Below are 18,600 nucleotides of genomic sequence, written 5' to 3'. Positions count from 1 at the left end.
TATAATATATAATATATATAATAATATATATATATAAATTATATTATTTTTTTTATATAAATTTTTAGACTTTTTTCTATCTTCTTTTTGAAATTCTATATATGTATATATTACATTGGAAATATATAAATATATATTCCAATGATAACACCACATACGTGGACGATTTGGCGTGCATAGCGCGCCATATACGCTAGTATAATAAATAAAGCCATTCGGGAGGACCGGGAAAATGGAAAAATAGAATTGAAGTGAAAATTAAAAAATGGTATTCAAGGGAAATTTCGGATTGTCCCACATTCATATCGACGTAAAGACATCGAGATAAACTTATCTCATTTCCGACCTATTTTCCTTCCAACCAAGAAAATCCCTCTCAATAAAACAAATATTTACTCCAATTAAACCATAAAGATATTTACATTCAACTTTGCCAGTCTTATCAGAACTTTTTGCTCACGCCCGTTTTATTTTTATGCTCCAAGTTCAGAAATATTGATTTGGTCAAGAAACACATCTAGAATAAATGTAAATAATTAAATTTAAAGCTATTTTAGTAGAAGTAAAAGTACAACTAATTTCATTAAATAATAAATGAATTTATAAATAGATATTATAAATATATAATTTTAATTTTTTTATTGAAATGAAAAATGCGGGGGATAGAAAATTTTAGGATGGAAAATTCTTGTAGGTGGAGTTTACAGTGGAAAAACGTTTTTTTCTTCTGAATTTATACTGAAATCCTTTTATTGGAACTTCCCCTGGAACATCTGCAACAAATATCCTGATGAATTATTCAAGAAAATTGTCCTCTATCTTTAGTTCCCCTATACCCTCTGAAACTATACAATCGTGGAAAATCGAATGGCGTACGTCACGAATCTATGATTCATTGAAGCTATAGAGCCGTCAGAAGACCTGGATATCACAAAAGAATCCCCTCAATTCACACTAACGTTTTTCCGGATACTTCCCAATAAAAAATAAAAAGTGCTGACAACGAGGAATCACACGTTTCACTCAGCATTTTCTAGAATTGTAAAAATTTCGTGTCTTTCCCGAATACCTACTAAAAAAAATTACTGCTGTGGATAATTATCAGAATAGATTGCCAGGAGAATGTTAACCGAACATCTCAATCTGAATCTCAACATTTTTTCTGAATTTATGGACGAAAAATTGAAAAAAAAGGTAATTGATCTCAAATTTTCCTCACCATTTTCAAAATTATCATGACAATTCAGTGAATAAAGTAATAATTTCTCTATAACTCTCTAAACAATTGAAAACTCATAAATACCGATAAATCGTTGAATAAAAAAATCCGAAATCCTGACGAAAAATCGCATTTAATTAAAAAAACAAATTCATCTAGAACTCTAAATAATTAATTAAAAAAATGTATTATTATCAGAAGAGAAGGAATAAAGAAAGGACAAATGATAAAAATAGTAAGTGCAGAAAAATGAATTGAGATGAATTAACATGATGAGAAAATTGAAAATAGAAAGTGTTGGACTCTCGATGTAGTAATGATCCCCTGAGATTTAGCAAAAGGGGAAATAAAGGGTAAAACATTGGATTGACGAGTGAAATTGAATGAATTAAAGTGCAGTGTCTCTTTGTTTTCTCCCTCCCTGGAATTTTTGGATCCATCCATATCCAGTGGGGGCGAAGTGCACTTGAGCTTGAGGATTGAGTAGAGGAAAAGCAACGGCTCGTCGCGTCGATCAGTCTGCGCGAGTCCATCGTCGGGCAAAGGTCCGCTTGTTATTCAGTGTAGAATTAATTCCATATGCCAAAACATAAATCACTGGAGTTGGCTAGTGTCAGCCGGCACCACTATATTCCTAATTGTCCAGTACACAGTGCAGTACACAGTGCAGTACACAGTGATTTCCAGTGAAAACGCCCGGTTTTTGTCAGACCAACAATTTGGGATATTCCTGCTCAGGTGAGTTTTTTCCATTAATTTTCCATCAATTGACTATGTGTTGTCCATCCATTGTCCATCAGCTCCACGAAATAATCAGCAATTATCCACAATTACCTAAAACATTCTGTTTCTCCTAAATTAAAAATCAAGTTTTGAGTTCTCCACTTCATCCAAGTGTTAGATGGATTTTAAACCGGAAATATCTTGGAATTGAAGGGTTGTATCGAAATTATTGTCATTAGCTTTTTTATCGAGACAATCAAGGGCTCCAAAAAATGTAATAATGCAAAATTCGGTATTTCCGGTAGAGACAGAGATAGGAGAGCTCAAATCGTTCTATTGCTAGTGCCTACTGCTTCATTGGTTTTTACTCTCTTTCTCTTGATCGATGCATGATATGCGTTATTTTTCATGAGAGATTCTTTCGAGTGATGACAGATACTTGATCAACGATTTTGTCACAATTTTTTGAGTGCCAGATTGAGATAAATTTCTCTTTTTTTGAGGTGATTGATGGAGTAATTACAATCCATGCATGAACTATTCGTACACATCCAGAGACAAACGGCTTTGTCGCTGATGGATTGTTTTCATTACTGTTTTTTTGGGGAATTTATCTCGATCGAAAAGTTGTCCAAGGGCTTATCCCGATGGTAGTGATCAATGTACCTTACGTTACTCTCTCCCTTTTTTTTCCTTCAATTTTCTTTTCATTATGACTGATTTAATACAGTAGAAAAATTAAACTCTGATCTTATTTCCTTAATTGCTCGTTACACCGAGAATGGATTGTTCAAATAATAAAATCTCCTTGTAAAAACAATTTACCATTGAAGTCAGTTTTTATAGATGAGAAAGAAATCGATTTCCTTTTATTATTCCACATTGTTGAAAAATTAAAATATAAAAAATTGTAAAAATATTAAATAAAATCTGAGAAGTGAATCAATAATATTTATTCTCAGAGTTAAATAAATTTATTACCGATTTCTTACTCAATTTCGTAACAATATTGAGCTAAATATATTTGGGGCAACATAAAAAAATGGTGGCACAATTTCGAGGAACAGTTAAATTGAGAATAGGGAGGAATAAATAAGAGGGTGATGTAGAGCCACTGACTAAGTTTAGTCTATAATACCCCAGGGAAACTCAACGAAAATACAAAAATATCGCCTCAACACTCTCAATTTTTATCGCGGCAAAATCAATGAATCCACGGGAGAGATTGACGTAGGATTACCGTGGATTACGTTGTTATTTTTTTCTTTCAATTTTCCGTTTTAACAGGTCCATCGAGCGATTTGACAAGAGAGCAATCGCATAATCGATGATATTCATACGAACAGCAACCGAGAGATAAATAATTAACAAAACTCAATTAACAATGATGCAGAGTGAGACAAGACAGAGACCAACAGAGTGCACAGGTAAATTACTGGGAAAATGTAATCACCAGTTCATTGTTTTGGTTATTATCTCGGGCTTATCTCGAAAATTAGTCGCCCTGGGGGAAAACGCGGAGAGAAATTCTTCCGAGAAATTGCAGAGCTAGGAAAATTAGTCTAGGACAGTTCGCGGAAGAAAGAGATCTGCAAAAAAAATATGAGATACAATTAATTGAAAGACATAATTGATAAATAAATTTTAAAAAGTAAAGGCCTATATCCATTTGTTAAGAATTTATTTAGTCATATAAAATTGTAGAATTTAATAGTTTATGAATAATTCTATCAGTATGTGTTTAACAATCACGCCCAATTGACTGTTATAACAAAAAAATTCTAATCACGAAATGTTCATGCATTTTCATTAGCTAATATTGGCGCAAATATGTCACAGGTATTGTTCACATAAACGAGGCGGAATCGATTTTCCACTGAAACGTGCCTTCGGCGATTTGCAATGAGAGACAAAAAATTAGGAGTTGTACAACATTTTAATTTTTCCATTACACAAGTCATTCAGTGAGTCAGCTGTTCTCCGAGGGAACAGTTTATCAAGTTAAAATGTGAATGTGCACGGAATTTAACGAGCGATTCAGTATTTTATAGTTTTTAGCTGTTTTTTCTTATTTTATTTATTTATTTATTTAATTAGCGTTGTGAGTGAGTATTTGGAGGAAATTTTTGTCATTATTTGGGTAATAAAAAATTTTAAATATTATAATTGATTTACATTTTGTTATTGCAAATTATCATGCCCGAGAATTGAATTGAATTATTTTTTAAAAATTTATTAAATAAGTAATAAAAATAAAAATTAATAAAGTCAATAAATTAATAGAATAGATTCTCGATTAAATTAGAAATGTAATTACTCTGTCAAATCAAAATTTTTTCATCTCAGAAGGAAATCTACATTGAGCTGCAATAAAAAAAAGGGCGTAATTTGGGGGATTGTAAAAAATAAATAACCGATAAAATTTAAATTTTTGCGTAATATCAGACGTCGAATTATATAGGACGTATGAAATGAGGGCATCAATGATTGTTTTACAGAGAAACGTTGGGGAATTGACGTCAATGTCACTGTCAATGCCGAAAGTAGGAATCGAGGTGAATTCCGTGTTTCGAATATGTGTTGAGGTTAAGTGAAATAACGAGAACAATAGGTGTACATACATGATGTTGCTAAAGTTGAGGAATCGATATTCTTGGAAAAGCCAGGCATCAAACTCCATTGGCTCTTCTGCCTTCAACATATACCGTTGACATTTTCCGATTCGTCTAAATGGACGTTATTATTCATTCGTTCCGGCTTGATAGCTTGACACTGTTGACATTGATCATTTATTGAATCACGCCATTTTATTTTAGGGCGGGGGTGAACACCCATTGGCGCTCTCCCGTAGTTCAAAAATCATGTTTTCAAGATCTAATCATCTTCGGGAATTTATCTTTATTTGTTTGAAGACTTAAAAAGTTTCACAAGTCCCAATTTGAATGGTCAACATTTTCAAATCCAGAATTTAGAACGAGAATGAAAAATTAGAATTTAGAAATGTCCGTTAAAATATTTCAAAGTTCAATTTTTAAACATCGAGAAATCTTTCGTAATTCACATAGAAAATTTGGTTGATGACTCAAAAAGTTTCACACGTTTGAATTTTTATTTTTCAGGATTCAGAACAATAACAGAACATTATATTCAAAAATTTCCGTTAAAATACTGAAAAATTACGTTTTAAAACATCTAAAAATCTTCTATTGATTATAGAATATATTTTAGAATAAACATTTTTTAGTCCAGAACCTAGAGTAAAAACCAACAATTGAAATTAAAAAATTTCAGTACATCAATAAATTGAATTCGAATCGAAAAATGTTGGCTGGAGTTTTCAGTACAACACATGAATTTTCCTCAATTTTTTTCACTGTTCTTCAATTTTTATTGACAAAATTCAGTTGAAAAAATTCTAAAAAAATTGGGGATCAGTCTATAGATTAGGGATAAAATTCAGTTTTTAAATTTTCCATCAAGAGAACTATTGGTTTGATAAATTGGAAATGGGGATTTTGGGCAGTCCGACGTCTCTCGACGCTGATAGAGTCGATGAAGTTAATCATGTCCTGATGAGCCACTCAATTAGGAAATAGAGTCATGACAATTAATTGCGGTTCAATGGCCATTGGATCGTTAGTATTCAGACATTATTTGCAAATACTGGGGATCACACGGGGATTCCCAGAGATTGATGAATCACCCGACATTTATAATAATTTTGGCTTGAAAATTATTTCCACAAATGCGACATCGAAATTAGGGCTTTGATGAGCCAAAATGACTGGTGATGACTGACGTGTTTACGTGTCAATCTATCATTACGATAGGAAGCTCATATTAATATCTTACATATTCATGAGATTTGTTTCCCTCAGGTTCATTACCGGACATTGCCGTGACGATGGCCTCAGGTCAGGAAATCCACGGAGTATTCAGGTAAAATTATCCCATAAATCAATAACTTTATGGGGCTATAAAAAATTTAATGAATTGTCGAATGACTTACTTCATTTTTACGGACTAGTTCTACTTCTTCATGACTTGTGAGAGTTCCAGTTGATAAATTAATAAAATTTTATATAGTTTATGAAATAACGTTATTTTGAGGATAAAAATACGATAGGATAGAACTCCTTAATAATTAAATAAAAATCCAATGCGGTATTTTGGCATGACGGAATTCTCAACTATAAACAATAAACTAATAAATTTAAACTGAAATTGTCTATTTGACGGTTTTATATTTTATGATTTGAAATAATAATAGAAATAGAATAATGTGTCAGTGGATAAAATGGGAGGTAAACAAAATAGATGAATATCCGCTCTAGGATTAGGAAAAAATTGATGAAATTGGAGGCCAATGCGATCTGGAATCGATCTTCTCCACCAGTTGGTCTGAGGAAAAACACGAGAGATGCCGAAGGTCATATCGGAAATGGACTACCACGAAAGATTCTGAAAATAACTCGTGTTTCTCTTTTCCCCTCCTCGGTGAATCCCTCATGTGGCCTGATGAAAGCGTGTTACACCCTCACCAAATACTCGTACATTCTACATGTGTTACACATGATGTTCCTAACAGTCCTTTACTATTTGTAACGTCTACACCATCGACTAATGCCACAAATTCTATTTGCGAATGGATTCACGCCCGTCATGTAAACCTTCAAGACCACAAACAATTGCACATGAGGACTCATAAAACAACCCATCGAGACTAGATATTTACAGAATTATTCCATCCCAATCAATGTAATCCTTGATTTTTTTCATTTTCTCATTTTGTCTCAAAGTAGATTTTCAGAAAAAAAAAATTCATAAAAAGGACTTGAGTTTAAAAATTAAAAAAATACAAATTTTAAGTCCATGAAAAGGACTTGAGACCAAAATCGGAAATTTTTTGGAGTACTGGAAATTATTTAGAGGTGTATCTGGACAGAATACGAATATTGATACACGAATTTCTCTAAAATTGTTTTATTTTTTCAAATTTTTCAAAACCTACTCGTTTTTTTCAACACTTCAAAATTTTCCACGGAACACACATTCGCGATTTCCAATTTAATTATTACTTAAAAATTTCCACATGATCCACTATCGACAAGAATAATTAGTTAATTTGTTAGAATAGTTTATTAACGATAAACTTCCATAATTCTCAAGATTAATAACTTCACAGCATCAAAACTTCATAAATTTTTTAATTAATCTATATTACATTAGACTAGACCAAACGCGAATTAAAAATAACTTAAAACAATGAATCCAAATAATAATTAACCCGAAATTAATGAGAGAGCTAAAGTTGTGAGTAAAAAATTCCACAATTTTAAAGGATATAATTAAAAAATTAATTTCATTTCATTAATTCAGTTCAGATGAACTTCTTTACAGTTCTTTACGGGAATTAACAGCCCCTGAGACACGACTCTTGAAGGGGAATCCCCAGGGATTCCATAAATTCAGACTCCGGGTTGAGTTTATCCCCAAAAGAATCTATTTATCTACAATCTGTTTGATTTATCTACTATTGCACCAATTAAGACACAGATTTTCGAATGGAATTGAATTTATCAAATTTCCGCGAAACATTTCTTATGAACCGGTCGATGTAATTAATCTGATAATTTGGTATGCACTCAGGATGCCGTTGCACAGTAATTATTAATATACATTTAAGACCCGGATGGACTGTCCGGAAAAGATAATTTACTCGAAAATTGGGACTTCTAATTACTCCGTCAATTAATCGTTTTTTCTGATAATTGTTAGCTAGCAGCCTAGTTGTTGACAACCGCTAGAACGCTAGTTAACAATTATTGAAAAAAACTATTAATTGCCAAAGTAATTAGGAATCCGAATTTCGGAGTAAGTTATCTTTTCTAGATAATCCACCCCAGCCTTAATGACTATTGTTGACCCACAAGATGATTTGATATGAGATTACTTCTAAAGTCTTTTAGAGAGAATTACTTAAGGCTCGGGTGGATTATCTAGAAAAGATAATTTACTCCGAAATTCGGATTATAATTACTTTGGCAATTACTTGTTTTTTTCAATAATTGTTAGCTAGCGTTCTAGCGGTTGTCAACAACTAGGCCGCTAGCTAACAATTATCGGAAAAAACGATTAATCGACGGAGTAATTAGAAGTCCCAATTTTGGAGTAAATTATCTTTTCCGGACAGTTCATCCGGGCCTTATTTCAATTTCGTTGGAGAATCGACGACGGATGGTTTTGCCAATCTTTCCGTATCTGCGAAATTGTGGAAATTTATTGACCTCGCTTACAGATAAATTAATAAAAAGACGTCTCAATTCAGCAGAAATATCTAGTTGAATCGAGATGAAAGATAGGACTGAGATTACATAGCGCGAACGTGCGCCGCAAGTAGTGACGTAGGAATTGACGCAAGCGACAATTGTCGGCTATTAAAACCTGTTGTAGACGTCGACAGATCCGTCCTTATCCCCTCTGCATTGAATAGTCCACGAAAACTGCCGAGTACGTGTTTCAGCTCAATTTGTCCCCTGATTGCCCAACGGTTGAACGATCTTGGCATTACGTGGAGAAATTTTAGCAATACGATATTTCAATCGCATGCTATTCGCTCTCTCATTCATTTCCGGGTGAGCAACAGTTGATTTGTTAATACTTGATTGTTAGATTGTTAGTTCGCTTCTGACAGCATTTCGAGTATATTCCGATGTTTTTCAAGAATCGAATTGCGAGGGAAACGATAATGCCAGAGCAATCGCCATTAGGTGAGGCCTCAATGACTTTGTAGAAGCTGGAATGGAAAATTGTTGGAGAAGTCAACCGTAAAATGAGAATTGTTGCGTGACGGTTATGAATTCTGAGGAATTCGTCGCTTTTTTTTGTGGAAAAACGCTAATGGAATTCGACAAGAGTTAAATGAAAATTTAGATTATTCCAAATTATTATCTCATCGTTTTGCATTGGTCTAATGGTTCGCTTCCAGATAATCTGTATTATTCTCCAACGATCAACAACTGAATCAGCAGCTGCTTGTGGAAATCCATTGAGAATGAGTTCCCAATATATCCATCATCCAACGCACAGCAATTTCCACTAAAAACAAAACTAGCTTTCGTGTTTATATTATATGAATAAATTCACGGCGTCATTGGGCTAGTTTCCAACCCTTGATCAATCCCAGTGACTAATTTGCACATTCTGATTTTAGCCTAGTCGTTGATGACGTTGATTCGTCATCAATACTCAGCGAACAGACGGACTGCGAAGTTCTCTCGACCGAGTGCAGTTCTCAAAATTCATCATCACAGACACCACTGGACAGTCCTGGGGGCCCACGTGAGAGGATCAAACAGATTCAAGTTGAAGCTGAAACACGTCGCGATGAATTTGCACGACTCCTCGAGGAACATGCACAGGTTGTGAGGAAATTGAAAATAATGGAGGCTGAAGAGCAGCTGTCATCGACCAGTGGAAACGTCGTGCATCCAACTCACGCGTGATTATTCACTCATTGAAACCAAAAAGCAAAACCAATTAATGGAATTCAGATTAATGGGACCAGATTTTTGGTCCTCAAGTATTAAGAAACCATAATTTTCAATGATGTTAAGGACTGATGTTCACTGGTTGTTCTTATTTTTTAATTCCAAACGTTTGTTTTGAAAGCTGATTTTTTTAGATGCAATGACCCCGATTTATCGTATATCCAAGTGGAATTGTTCTGTGGAATCTTTTCATAAAATAAATTGACAGATAATCCCTGAGTTGACGTGGAAATTCAAGAGAATTTCTGAGGAAAAGCGCTAGTTTTCTCGGTTAATTGTTTGAAGAGTCATTCAAATGCTTTATTACAATAAAAGATGCAATAAAATGGAAGCTGTAAAAGTTGGTACCATAAACTCTTCCGCTTGGATATCATCCGCGTAAAAAAAAGAAAGAGAATCGTAAAGGTATGGTAAAAATAAATATCATCAAAGTCTGACAATTTCCTCCTGACATGTGACAATAAACAATAACAAAAATACAACACTCGTAGGCCTAACACTGTACTCCTGTAATGATAACGTAGAAGGAGGAAATGTGAGCAGAAATGCGAGAATTGTGAGCTCATTGGCGTTGTAATAATAGAAGTGTGAAGGTGTTAGCATGTAATGACCCTGATGAAGTCCCCTGGGGCTGACCCAGTGAAACCAGAGGCTTACTCAAAACAAATTAAGTCTAAACCCCTCAAATAGAGTAACCGAAACACTAGCTTTACGTTAATGTTCATAGACTAGTGATAGGGCTTTGATTGTACAGTTGAATTAAAATGTCTGTAACAATAACGTTTTTCTAGATAAAAATGATAACAAAATGCGAAAGACTGTTGACAGATGTGTTTCGATTGCCGGAGACTATTCAATTTGTGGTTTCATTTTATTTCCACTGTTGCGTTACAATACCATGATAATAATAGAAATACGGATACAAATAATGTAATTCGGTGATCGTTTTAGTGATATGTAACTATCGATTTTGTAATGAAAAAGAGAACAAAAAACTTTGTATAAAGAGATGAATGCTTTTGGGTTAAATGTGATTCTTAGGGAATTGGATTTGACCTAGTTGTAACTTTACACCAATTAGAGTTAATGCACTCATTGTAAGACGTAAATTATAATAAACAATGTAATAGTGTTTAGCAAATGTACCATTGAAAATATATAATGAATATATATTTTATTGAGTTGGTAAAATCATATATTATTTACATAAAGTTTTATGAATTTTCAAGAGTCGTATCACAGTATAAACCTCATTATTCTAATTCCAGGGCATGAACTCTCTCGTTATTTTAAATTAAATCGTAATACTTAAGTTATTCTCAAATAATTGATGACACATGTTGGTGGCCTTAGGTTGATGAATCATAAAACAAAAAGACAGCTCAATCGAACAGATGATTCATAAGCAGATGAAATAAAATTCATGAGAATATAAAGAAATGTGAGTAATAATTTAGATGAAAACGAGTCGCGAATATTAAAAAAATCCTTTGCACACATCAATTTTAATCGATACAGTATTATATATTGATAAATAGCACACGTTGAAGTTAGTCGATACTTATTTGTTAATCACGCAGTGAGGGTAAAATCGTTTGGAGTTTGAGAATTATCGCTTAATTTAAGATTCAGGGCGACGTTGAGTCGCCAGGAGCATCATACGGTGGCTCAATTTAACGTTATGATCTCTGAGATACCTTATCAGATCAGCCTGTTTCTCCAGGAGTTCTGTGAGGTCTGAGCCTCTCTGTTGGTAACCAACTTCTGTACTACCTGCGTATGAGTCCTGAGTGAATGACGTCAGCCATTCCTCTCTGGTTACGTCAGGCGGAGGTTTTGTACGATTGAATCGCCTCACACGTTCTGAAAAATCAACAATTGGTCGATTGTCCTTTCATAATCAGGGGAGATTGAGGGAAGTACTCACTTATATAATTCACATACACGGGAACAATGATCATCAGTTCCAGGGTAGTCAGCAGCAGGACATAATTAACTGGTGTAAACCACTCGGAGGATCGACAATACGCCTCATAGTCAATCTTGTGGGTGTGATGGAGGAGAACAGCTAGTAGAAGGTACGCTGTGTTCCAGAGTGAAGCTATGAATAGGGGAGTCCGAATGTGCTGGTAGGTGGACTGATAAAAATCCAGGTATCCGCAAATTCGCAGATTGTGGTGTTTAGTGCGGATTATGTAGTCGGTGATCATTATCATCAGCCAGTAGGAGCAGTGAAGGTACAGGAATATGAAATACGTCTCGCATTTGTTGCGCTCCTCTGGCCACAGTGATACGAAAACTATTCCAGTTATCTCCAGGACAGCCTGAATATACCCATGATAAATTATGGATATAAATAAATATATATATTCGTACCAATACATTCATATCTCTTCATTTCAAATCATTTATTAAATAAACTTTCAATTATTTTTTTAATATGTATTTTACATAATGTATATAAAATGTTTCTTCATTTTATATATTATTAATTTATTAATCAAATAAATAATGAAGTAATTGAAATTTTCTTTAATAAGTTCAAATTGAATCAATTGGTAAATTAATTCATTATTAGTTTGATAAGTAAATCCATAATATTGAAAAATATTGACTCTTCCTAAATATTCTACATAACCTCAACGAAAAATCATCGATTAACGTTTGCCACTGTCTAAGAATCAAGGATTTATACTAATTAATTGGTCAATTGAAGAATATCATTACCCCAAACAACAAAGGGACAGCAGCAAAAAAGGTTGTATCCAACTTCTGGAAATTCTCTTGGTCCTCAGAGGACAGGACAGGTTGAAGATATTCCTCACTCATGCTTGGAGTATCGAAAAACACAATGCCTTTAACAAAAAATCGATGATAATCATTCCCAACAATCCAACTGCGCGATAACGCACTTTTTCACTTGTCAAAGCGGATGATGATTATGACATCCATCGAAATCATCGAAATGCACGGACGGTGATATTCATCTCGAGGTTATGTTTATGTCGATCGTTGTGAACTGTCTGTAATCGATTTGTAACATTTGTAATTTTGTACTCAGCTACTCATCCTATAATTGCACAATTACAGAGGCTGATCAAAACTCATCATTTCGGATTGATCACGCCGTCGATTGATGATCGGACTCTCGCCATTCGTTTGCAATGATTACACATTTTTTTTCATTATCAATGCGGATATTTTTATTGTTTTCTCAAATAACTGAAGAAGTGGTAATTATTAAAATGAATTCAATTTTTTTCTCACACAAAATATTTCTTACGAGGCAAGAAGTTTTCATTTTATTTTATTTTATTTTTTTATGAACACAATCATAAAAATGAAAATTCTTCACGCACAAATCTGGAGCTTTTGCTGTAAATCGAAATCAAATCGGATGAAATCGAGTGCAAGTACATGTATTTCCTTAGTTTTTTTTTTCATTACTGATAAACGAAAATTTTTCAAGTATATAATAGAGAACGCTTGCGCGTATATCAAACACGTGGATATGAGCTTTTAATCTGGAACACTAGAGCTGGAGCTTTTAGTATCGCATGTGTCAGACTTGTGTGAACATTACTTGATTAAATAATTTCTCCCTTGAATAATTTTATATAAAATTAAAAGGGCGAACGTCAAGTCTTCATTCTCAATAAAGAAATTCCATTGTCCATCGATAGCATAAAAAATCCAAATATTAAATAAAAAACATATTAAAAAATAAATTAAAGAATTGTTTACGATAAATCGGTAGTGAGGTGGCTGGAGGTAATTAATTACAACAAAAAATTTCTTTTTTACTGCGTAATTATTTCCGTAATGAGTAGCTTTGAGCGAAAATGAGGGAATAATACATTATGTGATTTTCGCGGTGAAGATTTTCTCACAGGTGTGAGAGGCGAATTTTTTAATCACACAGTGCGGAATTTTACATTACGACGTGCGTAATTCGGCATTTACCGCACAGAGTGATGTAAAGTTAAATATTCTAGGAATGTTTTTTTTTTAAAGGATCTGAAGATTTAATATCAGAAGAAAATATCAAGAGATCTTTCCTCTAGGAAATTTAACCGGTTGATGATTTTAGCTTGAATTAATCGAGATAAAATCATTAGAAATTATTAGAACTAATTAGAAAAATCTGCGGAAAATGGCGTCGAAGGAGGATTCGGCGGCAGAAACCGGTCAGGCACCGGCGAAGGATGACATTTATGACAATCGCCCGGTTGCAAAAAAAATAATCCGGATAATAACAGTAATGGCGTACTTGGTGTCAGTGAGTTTCGTCGCAATTGTCCTGAGTGGTTATTACATATTTCTGTGGCATCCACCCCCTGGGGGATCGTTAAGCCTGCGGGACCCCCACAGCGAGTATTTGATGGAGAACTCTCCCTCTAACAACAGAAGTATCAGTGAAATCATCGAGCGAATGAATTTATTCCGGAAAAATACTGCACGTCGTCGAGGACTCAACAGGACGTCATCCCATCACGACCGATTGAATATCGATAATTCAACGAAAATTAACTTCAATCATACATGGGAATATCCTGACACATCGCCGGGTGTTTATGACTCTGTCACTCATCAATTGATTACGATTCCGTCATTAATCGAGACGAAGATACCGGAGGGTTCTCATGCCCTCGAGACATCCGATTCTTCGACGTCCGAAGGTAAACAATTCATTATCTTTTTCTATCGCGAAAAATTATATTGTTGCAGAAAAAATCGCGAAGTAAAATATAAATGTTTGTCTGCTCCTCCACGCGATTTTTCGCAGATTCAAAAGAAGAATTAGAAAATAGAGAATTTTCGTCTGATTTTTTTTATAACAAATGGGTTGGGAAATTGAGTTAATTTGTCGGTACAAAGTATATAGAAAGCCTTAGAAGTAGATAACATGGATTGGTACTGGTAGAATTATCCATGTACTTGAGTTAATATCTGTAACAGGGTCGACAGGTTGTGCAGGGCTTCCCCTTATGTAATTCACCCTCAGGGTCAACTTTTTGCTATTTTTCTGGTTCTCTAGTTCAATTGCCGCGAGCCATTAGGCGATGCGAAGGAATGTGCTACATATATCTTTCCGTTGGGGTGTAAATATTTATGCGAGGTGTAAATACACTTCATATTGTTCTTGAAACCGGAATTTATCGGTTCGAGATGAACTAATCGGTATGAATGAATACTAAAACAAAAATTCATTGGAATTCAACTTTTCTTTCTCAATTGATTTATTATTATTTATCATTAACACTATTTTTTCTTTTTCTGAATTCATTAATTTCACAAATTAATTTGACGTAATTATATCTATGATATTTTGGATGAAATTTTTATTCCTCTTGTAAGAATGTAGGAGACACAATATTTTACGATTATTTAATTATTTGACTCGATCTTCCATTTATTGTTAACAATTAAACTTTGGTTAAAAACTCGATATAATATAAGCTGGGTTGGTTGTGGTATATTTAATGTTGCTTGCTCGAGAGTTCGTCTCCAAGTGTTCTCGGTCATCAATTCGTCCAGGGTGTCAGGTCTACCCATTAGACAAGGCCCTTTGTCTATGGGGTTGGTCCACGTGTTGGGCTGTTTCGTAATGTTTCCATTATTCCCTCTAATCAGTCACAACGGTTCTCTTGTTCGTTTTAACGTCGAAAATATTTCCAACAAGAAGTAAAATTCTAAAGGGGTTTGAGCGTATATTTCAAAACACTCCACCTCAGTGAAATATCCTCTTCTATAATTTGTATAATTAATATTATTAATTTATACTGGTGAAAGTAACGTAGTGTTGGTTAACAATATATAAAGTGTAAATAAACGCAAACAGAAATATATATCTCAGTTAATATTGGTTGAAGTAGCTGGATGTGCTCTCGCCCGAATTGCTAGGTGAACTGCCCTCATGTCCACTTTCTAGTGGAGAAAAACTCCAACGCATCATTCGTCATTCGGCATTTGTTTATTGTAAACAATAGCAGGCAAACGTCGCCAAGGTCCAGAATTGTTTCTCGGAAGATTTATACTAAGGCGCTGGTGGTCTCCACACAGTACGGTCTTTGTTCCTAGTCCAATGAGTCTTCCAGAATTTTTCCCCATACTCTTTTCCATTTTTCTATATTAAATTTATTCATTAAGATCAGAAATTCATGGAATTCATTCAAAAGGACGGGATAATGAAAAATTTTCAATTTGTTTAACTCTGCAGCGAAAAGACAGAGAATAGGTCAAGTTTTGGAGGAATATCTCTGAATCCAAAGGAGATAACGCAATTTTCGATAGAACCTTTTTTCTAGCTCTCTGCTTATCCTATAAAAGAGATCTTATGAAAATTTGAGCTATGTCTATTAGATTCTGAGATATTTCCCAAAAACTTATCTTTCAGTGAAACCTATTCTGTGGGTTTTCGTTACTGAATTGAAAGAGAATACTTAGAAGGAGGTCTGGAATATTCCATAGCCTGTAGAGAATAAAAACTACTCTCTAAAAATAATATTATTGGAATATGGGTGTAAGCGAACAAATAAAACCGAAGACACAGTGAAATACTTTATCGAATATTCTTTATTAGCAGGAGGAAGGCACGTCTTAACTTGAGGACCGTTGTCCAGAGACTGAAAACTATTTAAAAGGGAAAAACTCTCTCAGGGAAAAGACTAAACCGAAAAACAATTTTATGACTCAAAGGGTCACAGTCCTTTGTTGAAATTTCAGCATATGTTTAGGATTAAATCAGTCTCGGGTTCGGAGTACAACCGATCGTAAATTAGTCTCTTAGTAGAGCTGTTTTTCCAGAAGATTAGGATGGTGTCAAGTAAATTTTGTAGGACAATGAAAGAGCTGTACTCAAATATTTCAACAAATATAATATATTTATCCTCCTCGTGAATATACTGCCGTGAAATCAACAATTAAAATACAATAAACGTTAATGTAAAGAAACTCTAATAACAAGGCTTAGTAAAAATATGACTGGAGATATTTGATGAAGCGATGTGAGCTCATTCGGGTTGAGAGGTACTGCCCGATGGGTTTTCCGTTGTTGGAATCTTAGGCCCAAGTCCTCTTTGTTTAGAACTCAGGTTAGAGTCTGCATAACCAATGTCCAAATGATTTCCAGATGAAAACCAGAGGTGTCGGGTAGAGCCAAATAAGGCCCTCATTGTCCTCAACTGTTTATTATCCATTCCTAATCGAACGCGTTTAAATTTTCCCTCACAAGCCCTTCCAACATCTCCAGCAATAATTCAGTAAACAGAGGTATGTTTACATGATCTATTACATCTAGAAGGGCGTCGTTGTTTGTTCAATTTAGTGATTCAAGACCTCTCGATCTTACATAAAGGTGTGTCTTGGGTACGTCTGAACCCCCCAAAAATTTATTAGAACCTGCAAATGTCATAAAAAATCCATTATATTTCTACATAACAAGCAGATAACAAGTAAATAAAACCAATCTGATAATAGAAATTCCCCGCGACGATTTGAAACTCTCCGAAAAAATTATGCAACCGATGGCTCTTCATAATTCCACGAATATTTTGACATTCATGTCCGCAAAACAGAAAAAGGAACTTAATCGGATGAATAAAACAATTTGAATAGCTGGTGAAAATGAAATTCAGGGCCAGACGTTATTTTTCTGATAGTTTTCTGTTGCTAGAAGCGTTGAAAGGTCTGTTTAATCCTCATATTATGCCCTGAAATGAACAAAAAAAAGTGCGAACAATTGATGAAAAAAAAAACTTGCTATCAGCCGGGAGACTGCGCAGAGAGCAGATTATTTTGAATAAAACCACGCAAACTCAACTCTATAAATAGATCAATGTCTGAAAAAGACAGGCGTGATCCATGGGTGTAACCGGTGTAACTCAGGATGAATATCAAAACCGCAGGAGTCATAAAATTCGATAAATTAGACAATTAATCGTGTTCAATAATGCAAATACCCCGAAAAATGAGTGCACAGAACGTTATGGCGAGCATAAGTCGAACCCTGGGAACTCGACACGATTCAAACGTCAAAGCTTCCAACGAAGTTAAATTCGCGGGTGAAGAGAGTAAAGACAAGCTGTACGAACCTAAACATCGGCAAAAGGCATTTCGAGTTATGACTGTTGTTGCTTACGTCATATCTGTGAGTCTGGCTGCCATCATATTGTCCTTGTATTATATGTTCATATGGGATCCCAAGGATCATGCAAGGTTTGCTGTAAGGGCTGGTGTCAAACATAATCTCACAGCCAAGGTTGAATGTCTAAATCCAACTTTATCGACTGGGGTGGAACTTGCCGCGGTCATTGGTAAAGCAAAAAAGCTCATTGCATTTTCATCAAAATTCATCAAAAATTATTCCAATTATATATTATATGTTTTATACATTCATTAATTTTTTTACTCATTGCCATTTAAACTAAATTTCTTATTATTTATTTATTCGTTATCTAGTATGAAATACAGAATCTATAAAGTTGTCACTTTCATTTGAAGTTTAGAATTAATGAATTGATTTTTTGAATTATCATTATCATTTGAAATATAATAATAATAATAATAATAATAATAATAACAATAATAATAATAATAGTAATAATAATAATAGAGAGAAACAAATATGATTTTGGTTTCAGGAATTCAAGAAAGGACAACAGCAAAACCGAACGTCACAGAATCCTTAGAAAAGGAGAAATTGGTTTATCCACCTGTTTACCTCGAGGAGAATCAGCCGATTGAGAGGCCGGAATTGGAGGCTTCTCTTAATCCTTTACCAACGATAAATCCCACGAGCGCTGAATATCAGGATATCTCCGTAGAAAACGTGGAAGAACCCTTAGGCATTGAATTCGATAGCGATAGATTGACGCGTAGGTAAATCCAGAAGGATTTAATCATTCGAATCATCAAGTCTTCGTGTCAAAATAAACGATTAGGAACAATTGACGATTTTTCGATCGAAAAATACCTTCCAGTACTTAATTACTAGTTCTTTCAATGATACTATCAGTTCAAATTTATCTAACTACCCGACAATTTTGGGAAAACATAAGTTATATTTATGTTTTGCTTTTGAAAAATAATACATTTGTTTTTATAAAA

General features: G+C 34.2%; 3 protein-coding genes across 11 annotated transcripts; 2 read left to right on the top strand and 1 right to left on the bottom strand.

Moving 5' to 3' along the window:
• The first annotated feature begins 1,696 nt into the window (after positions 1 to 1,696).
• LOC105272323 (uncharacterized) lies at positions 1,697 to 9,949 on the top strand. Of its 4 annotated transcripts, XM_011314400.1 has the most exons (4): positions 1,697 to 1,957; positions 3,230 to 3,369; positions 5,821 to 5,881; positions 9,156 to 9,949. In XM_011314400.1, the coding sequence occupies exons 2-4, from the start codon at positions 3,327 to 3,329 to the stop codon at positions 9,445 to 9,447; spliced, it is 396 nt and encodes a 131-aa protein (XP_011312702.1). In that variant the 5' UTR covers positions 1,697 to 1,957; positions 3,230 to 3,326; the 3' UTR covers positions 9,448 to 9,949. The 4 variants fall into 4 exon arrangements, with proteins under 4 accessions (XP_011312702.1, XP_011312703.1, XP_011312704.1 ...); XM_011314401.1 differs by lacking the exon at positions 3,230 to 3,369 and having other exon boundaries at positions 1,698 to 1,957; XM_011314402.1 differs by lacking the exons at positions 1,697 to 1,957; positions 3,230 to 3,369 and adding an exon at positions 3,869 to 4,082.
• Positions 9,584 to 12,496, bottom strand: LOC105272324 (transmembrane protein 192). Of its 2 annotated transcripts, XM_011314406.1 has the most exons (4): positions 12,405 to 12,496; positions 12,220 to 12,347; positions 11,420 to 11,816; positions 9,584 to 11,355 (listed from the first exon to the last, which is right to left on the bottom strand). In XM_011314406.1, exons 2-4 carry the CDS (start codon positions 12,319 to 12,321, stop codon positions 11,114 to 11,116), a joined length of 741 nt encoding a protein of 246 aa, XP_011312708.1. In that variant the 5' UTR covers positions 12,322 to 12,347; positions 12,405 to 12,496; the 3' UTR covers positions 9,584 to 11,113. The 2 variants fall into 2 exon arrangements, with proteins under 2 accessions (XP_011312708.1, XP_011312707.1); XM_011314405.1 differs by having other exon boundaries at positions 12,220 to 12,480.
• A 295-nt stretch (positions 12,497 to 12,791) lies between these two features.
• On the top strand, positions 12,792 to 18,545 carry LOC105272322 (putative transmembrane protein INAFM2). 5 transcript variants are annotated; one of them, XM_011314398.1, is made up of 3 exons: positions 12,792 to 13,263; positions 13,658 to 14,171; positions 18,135 to 18,545. In XM_011314398.1, exons 2-3 carry the CDS (start codon positions 13,754 to 13,756, stop codon positions 18,374 to 18,376), a joined length of 660 nt encoding a protein of 219 aa, XP_011312700.1. In that variant the 5' UTR covers positions 12,792 to 13,263; positions 13,658 to 13,753; the 3' UTR covers positions 18,377 to 18,545. The 5 variants fall into 5 exon arrangements, with proteins under 5 accessions (XP_011312700.1, XP_011312699.1, XP_011312698.1 ...); XM_011314397.1 differs by having other exon boundaries at positions 13,611 to 14,171; XM_011314396.1 differs by having other exon boundaries at positions 13,583 to 14,171.
• Positions 18,546 to 18,600: the final 55 nt, after the last annotated feature.

The sequence above is a fragment of the Fopius arisanus genome, unplaced genomic scaffold (genome assembly GCF_000806365.1).
Source record: "Fopius arisanus strain USDA-PBARC FA_bdor unplaced genomic scaffold, ASM80636v1 scaffold00160, whole genome shotgun sequence".
Lineage (NCBI taxonomy): Eukaryota > Metazoa > Arthropoda > Insecta > Hymenoptera > Braconidae > Fopius > Fopius arisanus.
Note: the sequence above shows the minus strand (reverse complement) of the source record. Positions and strands in the feature narration are given on the sequence as shown.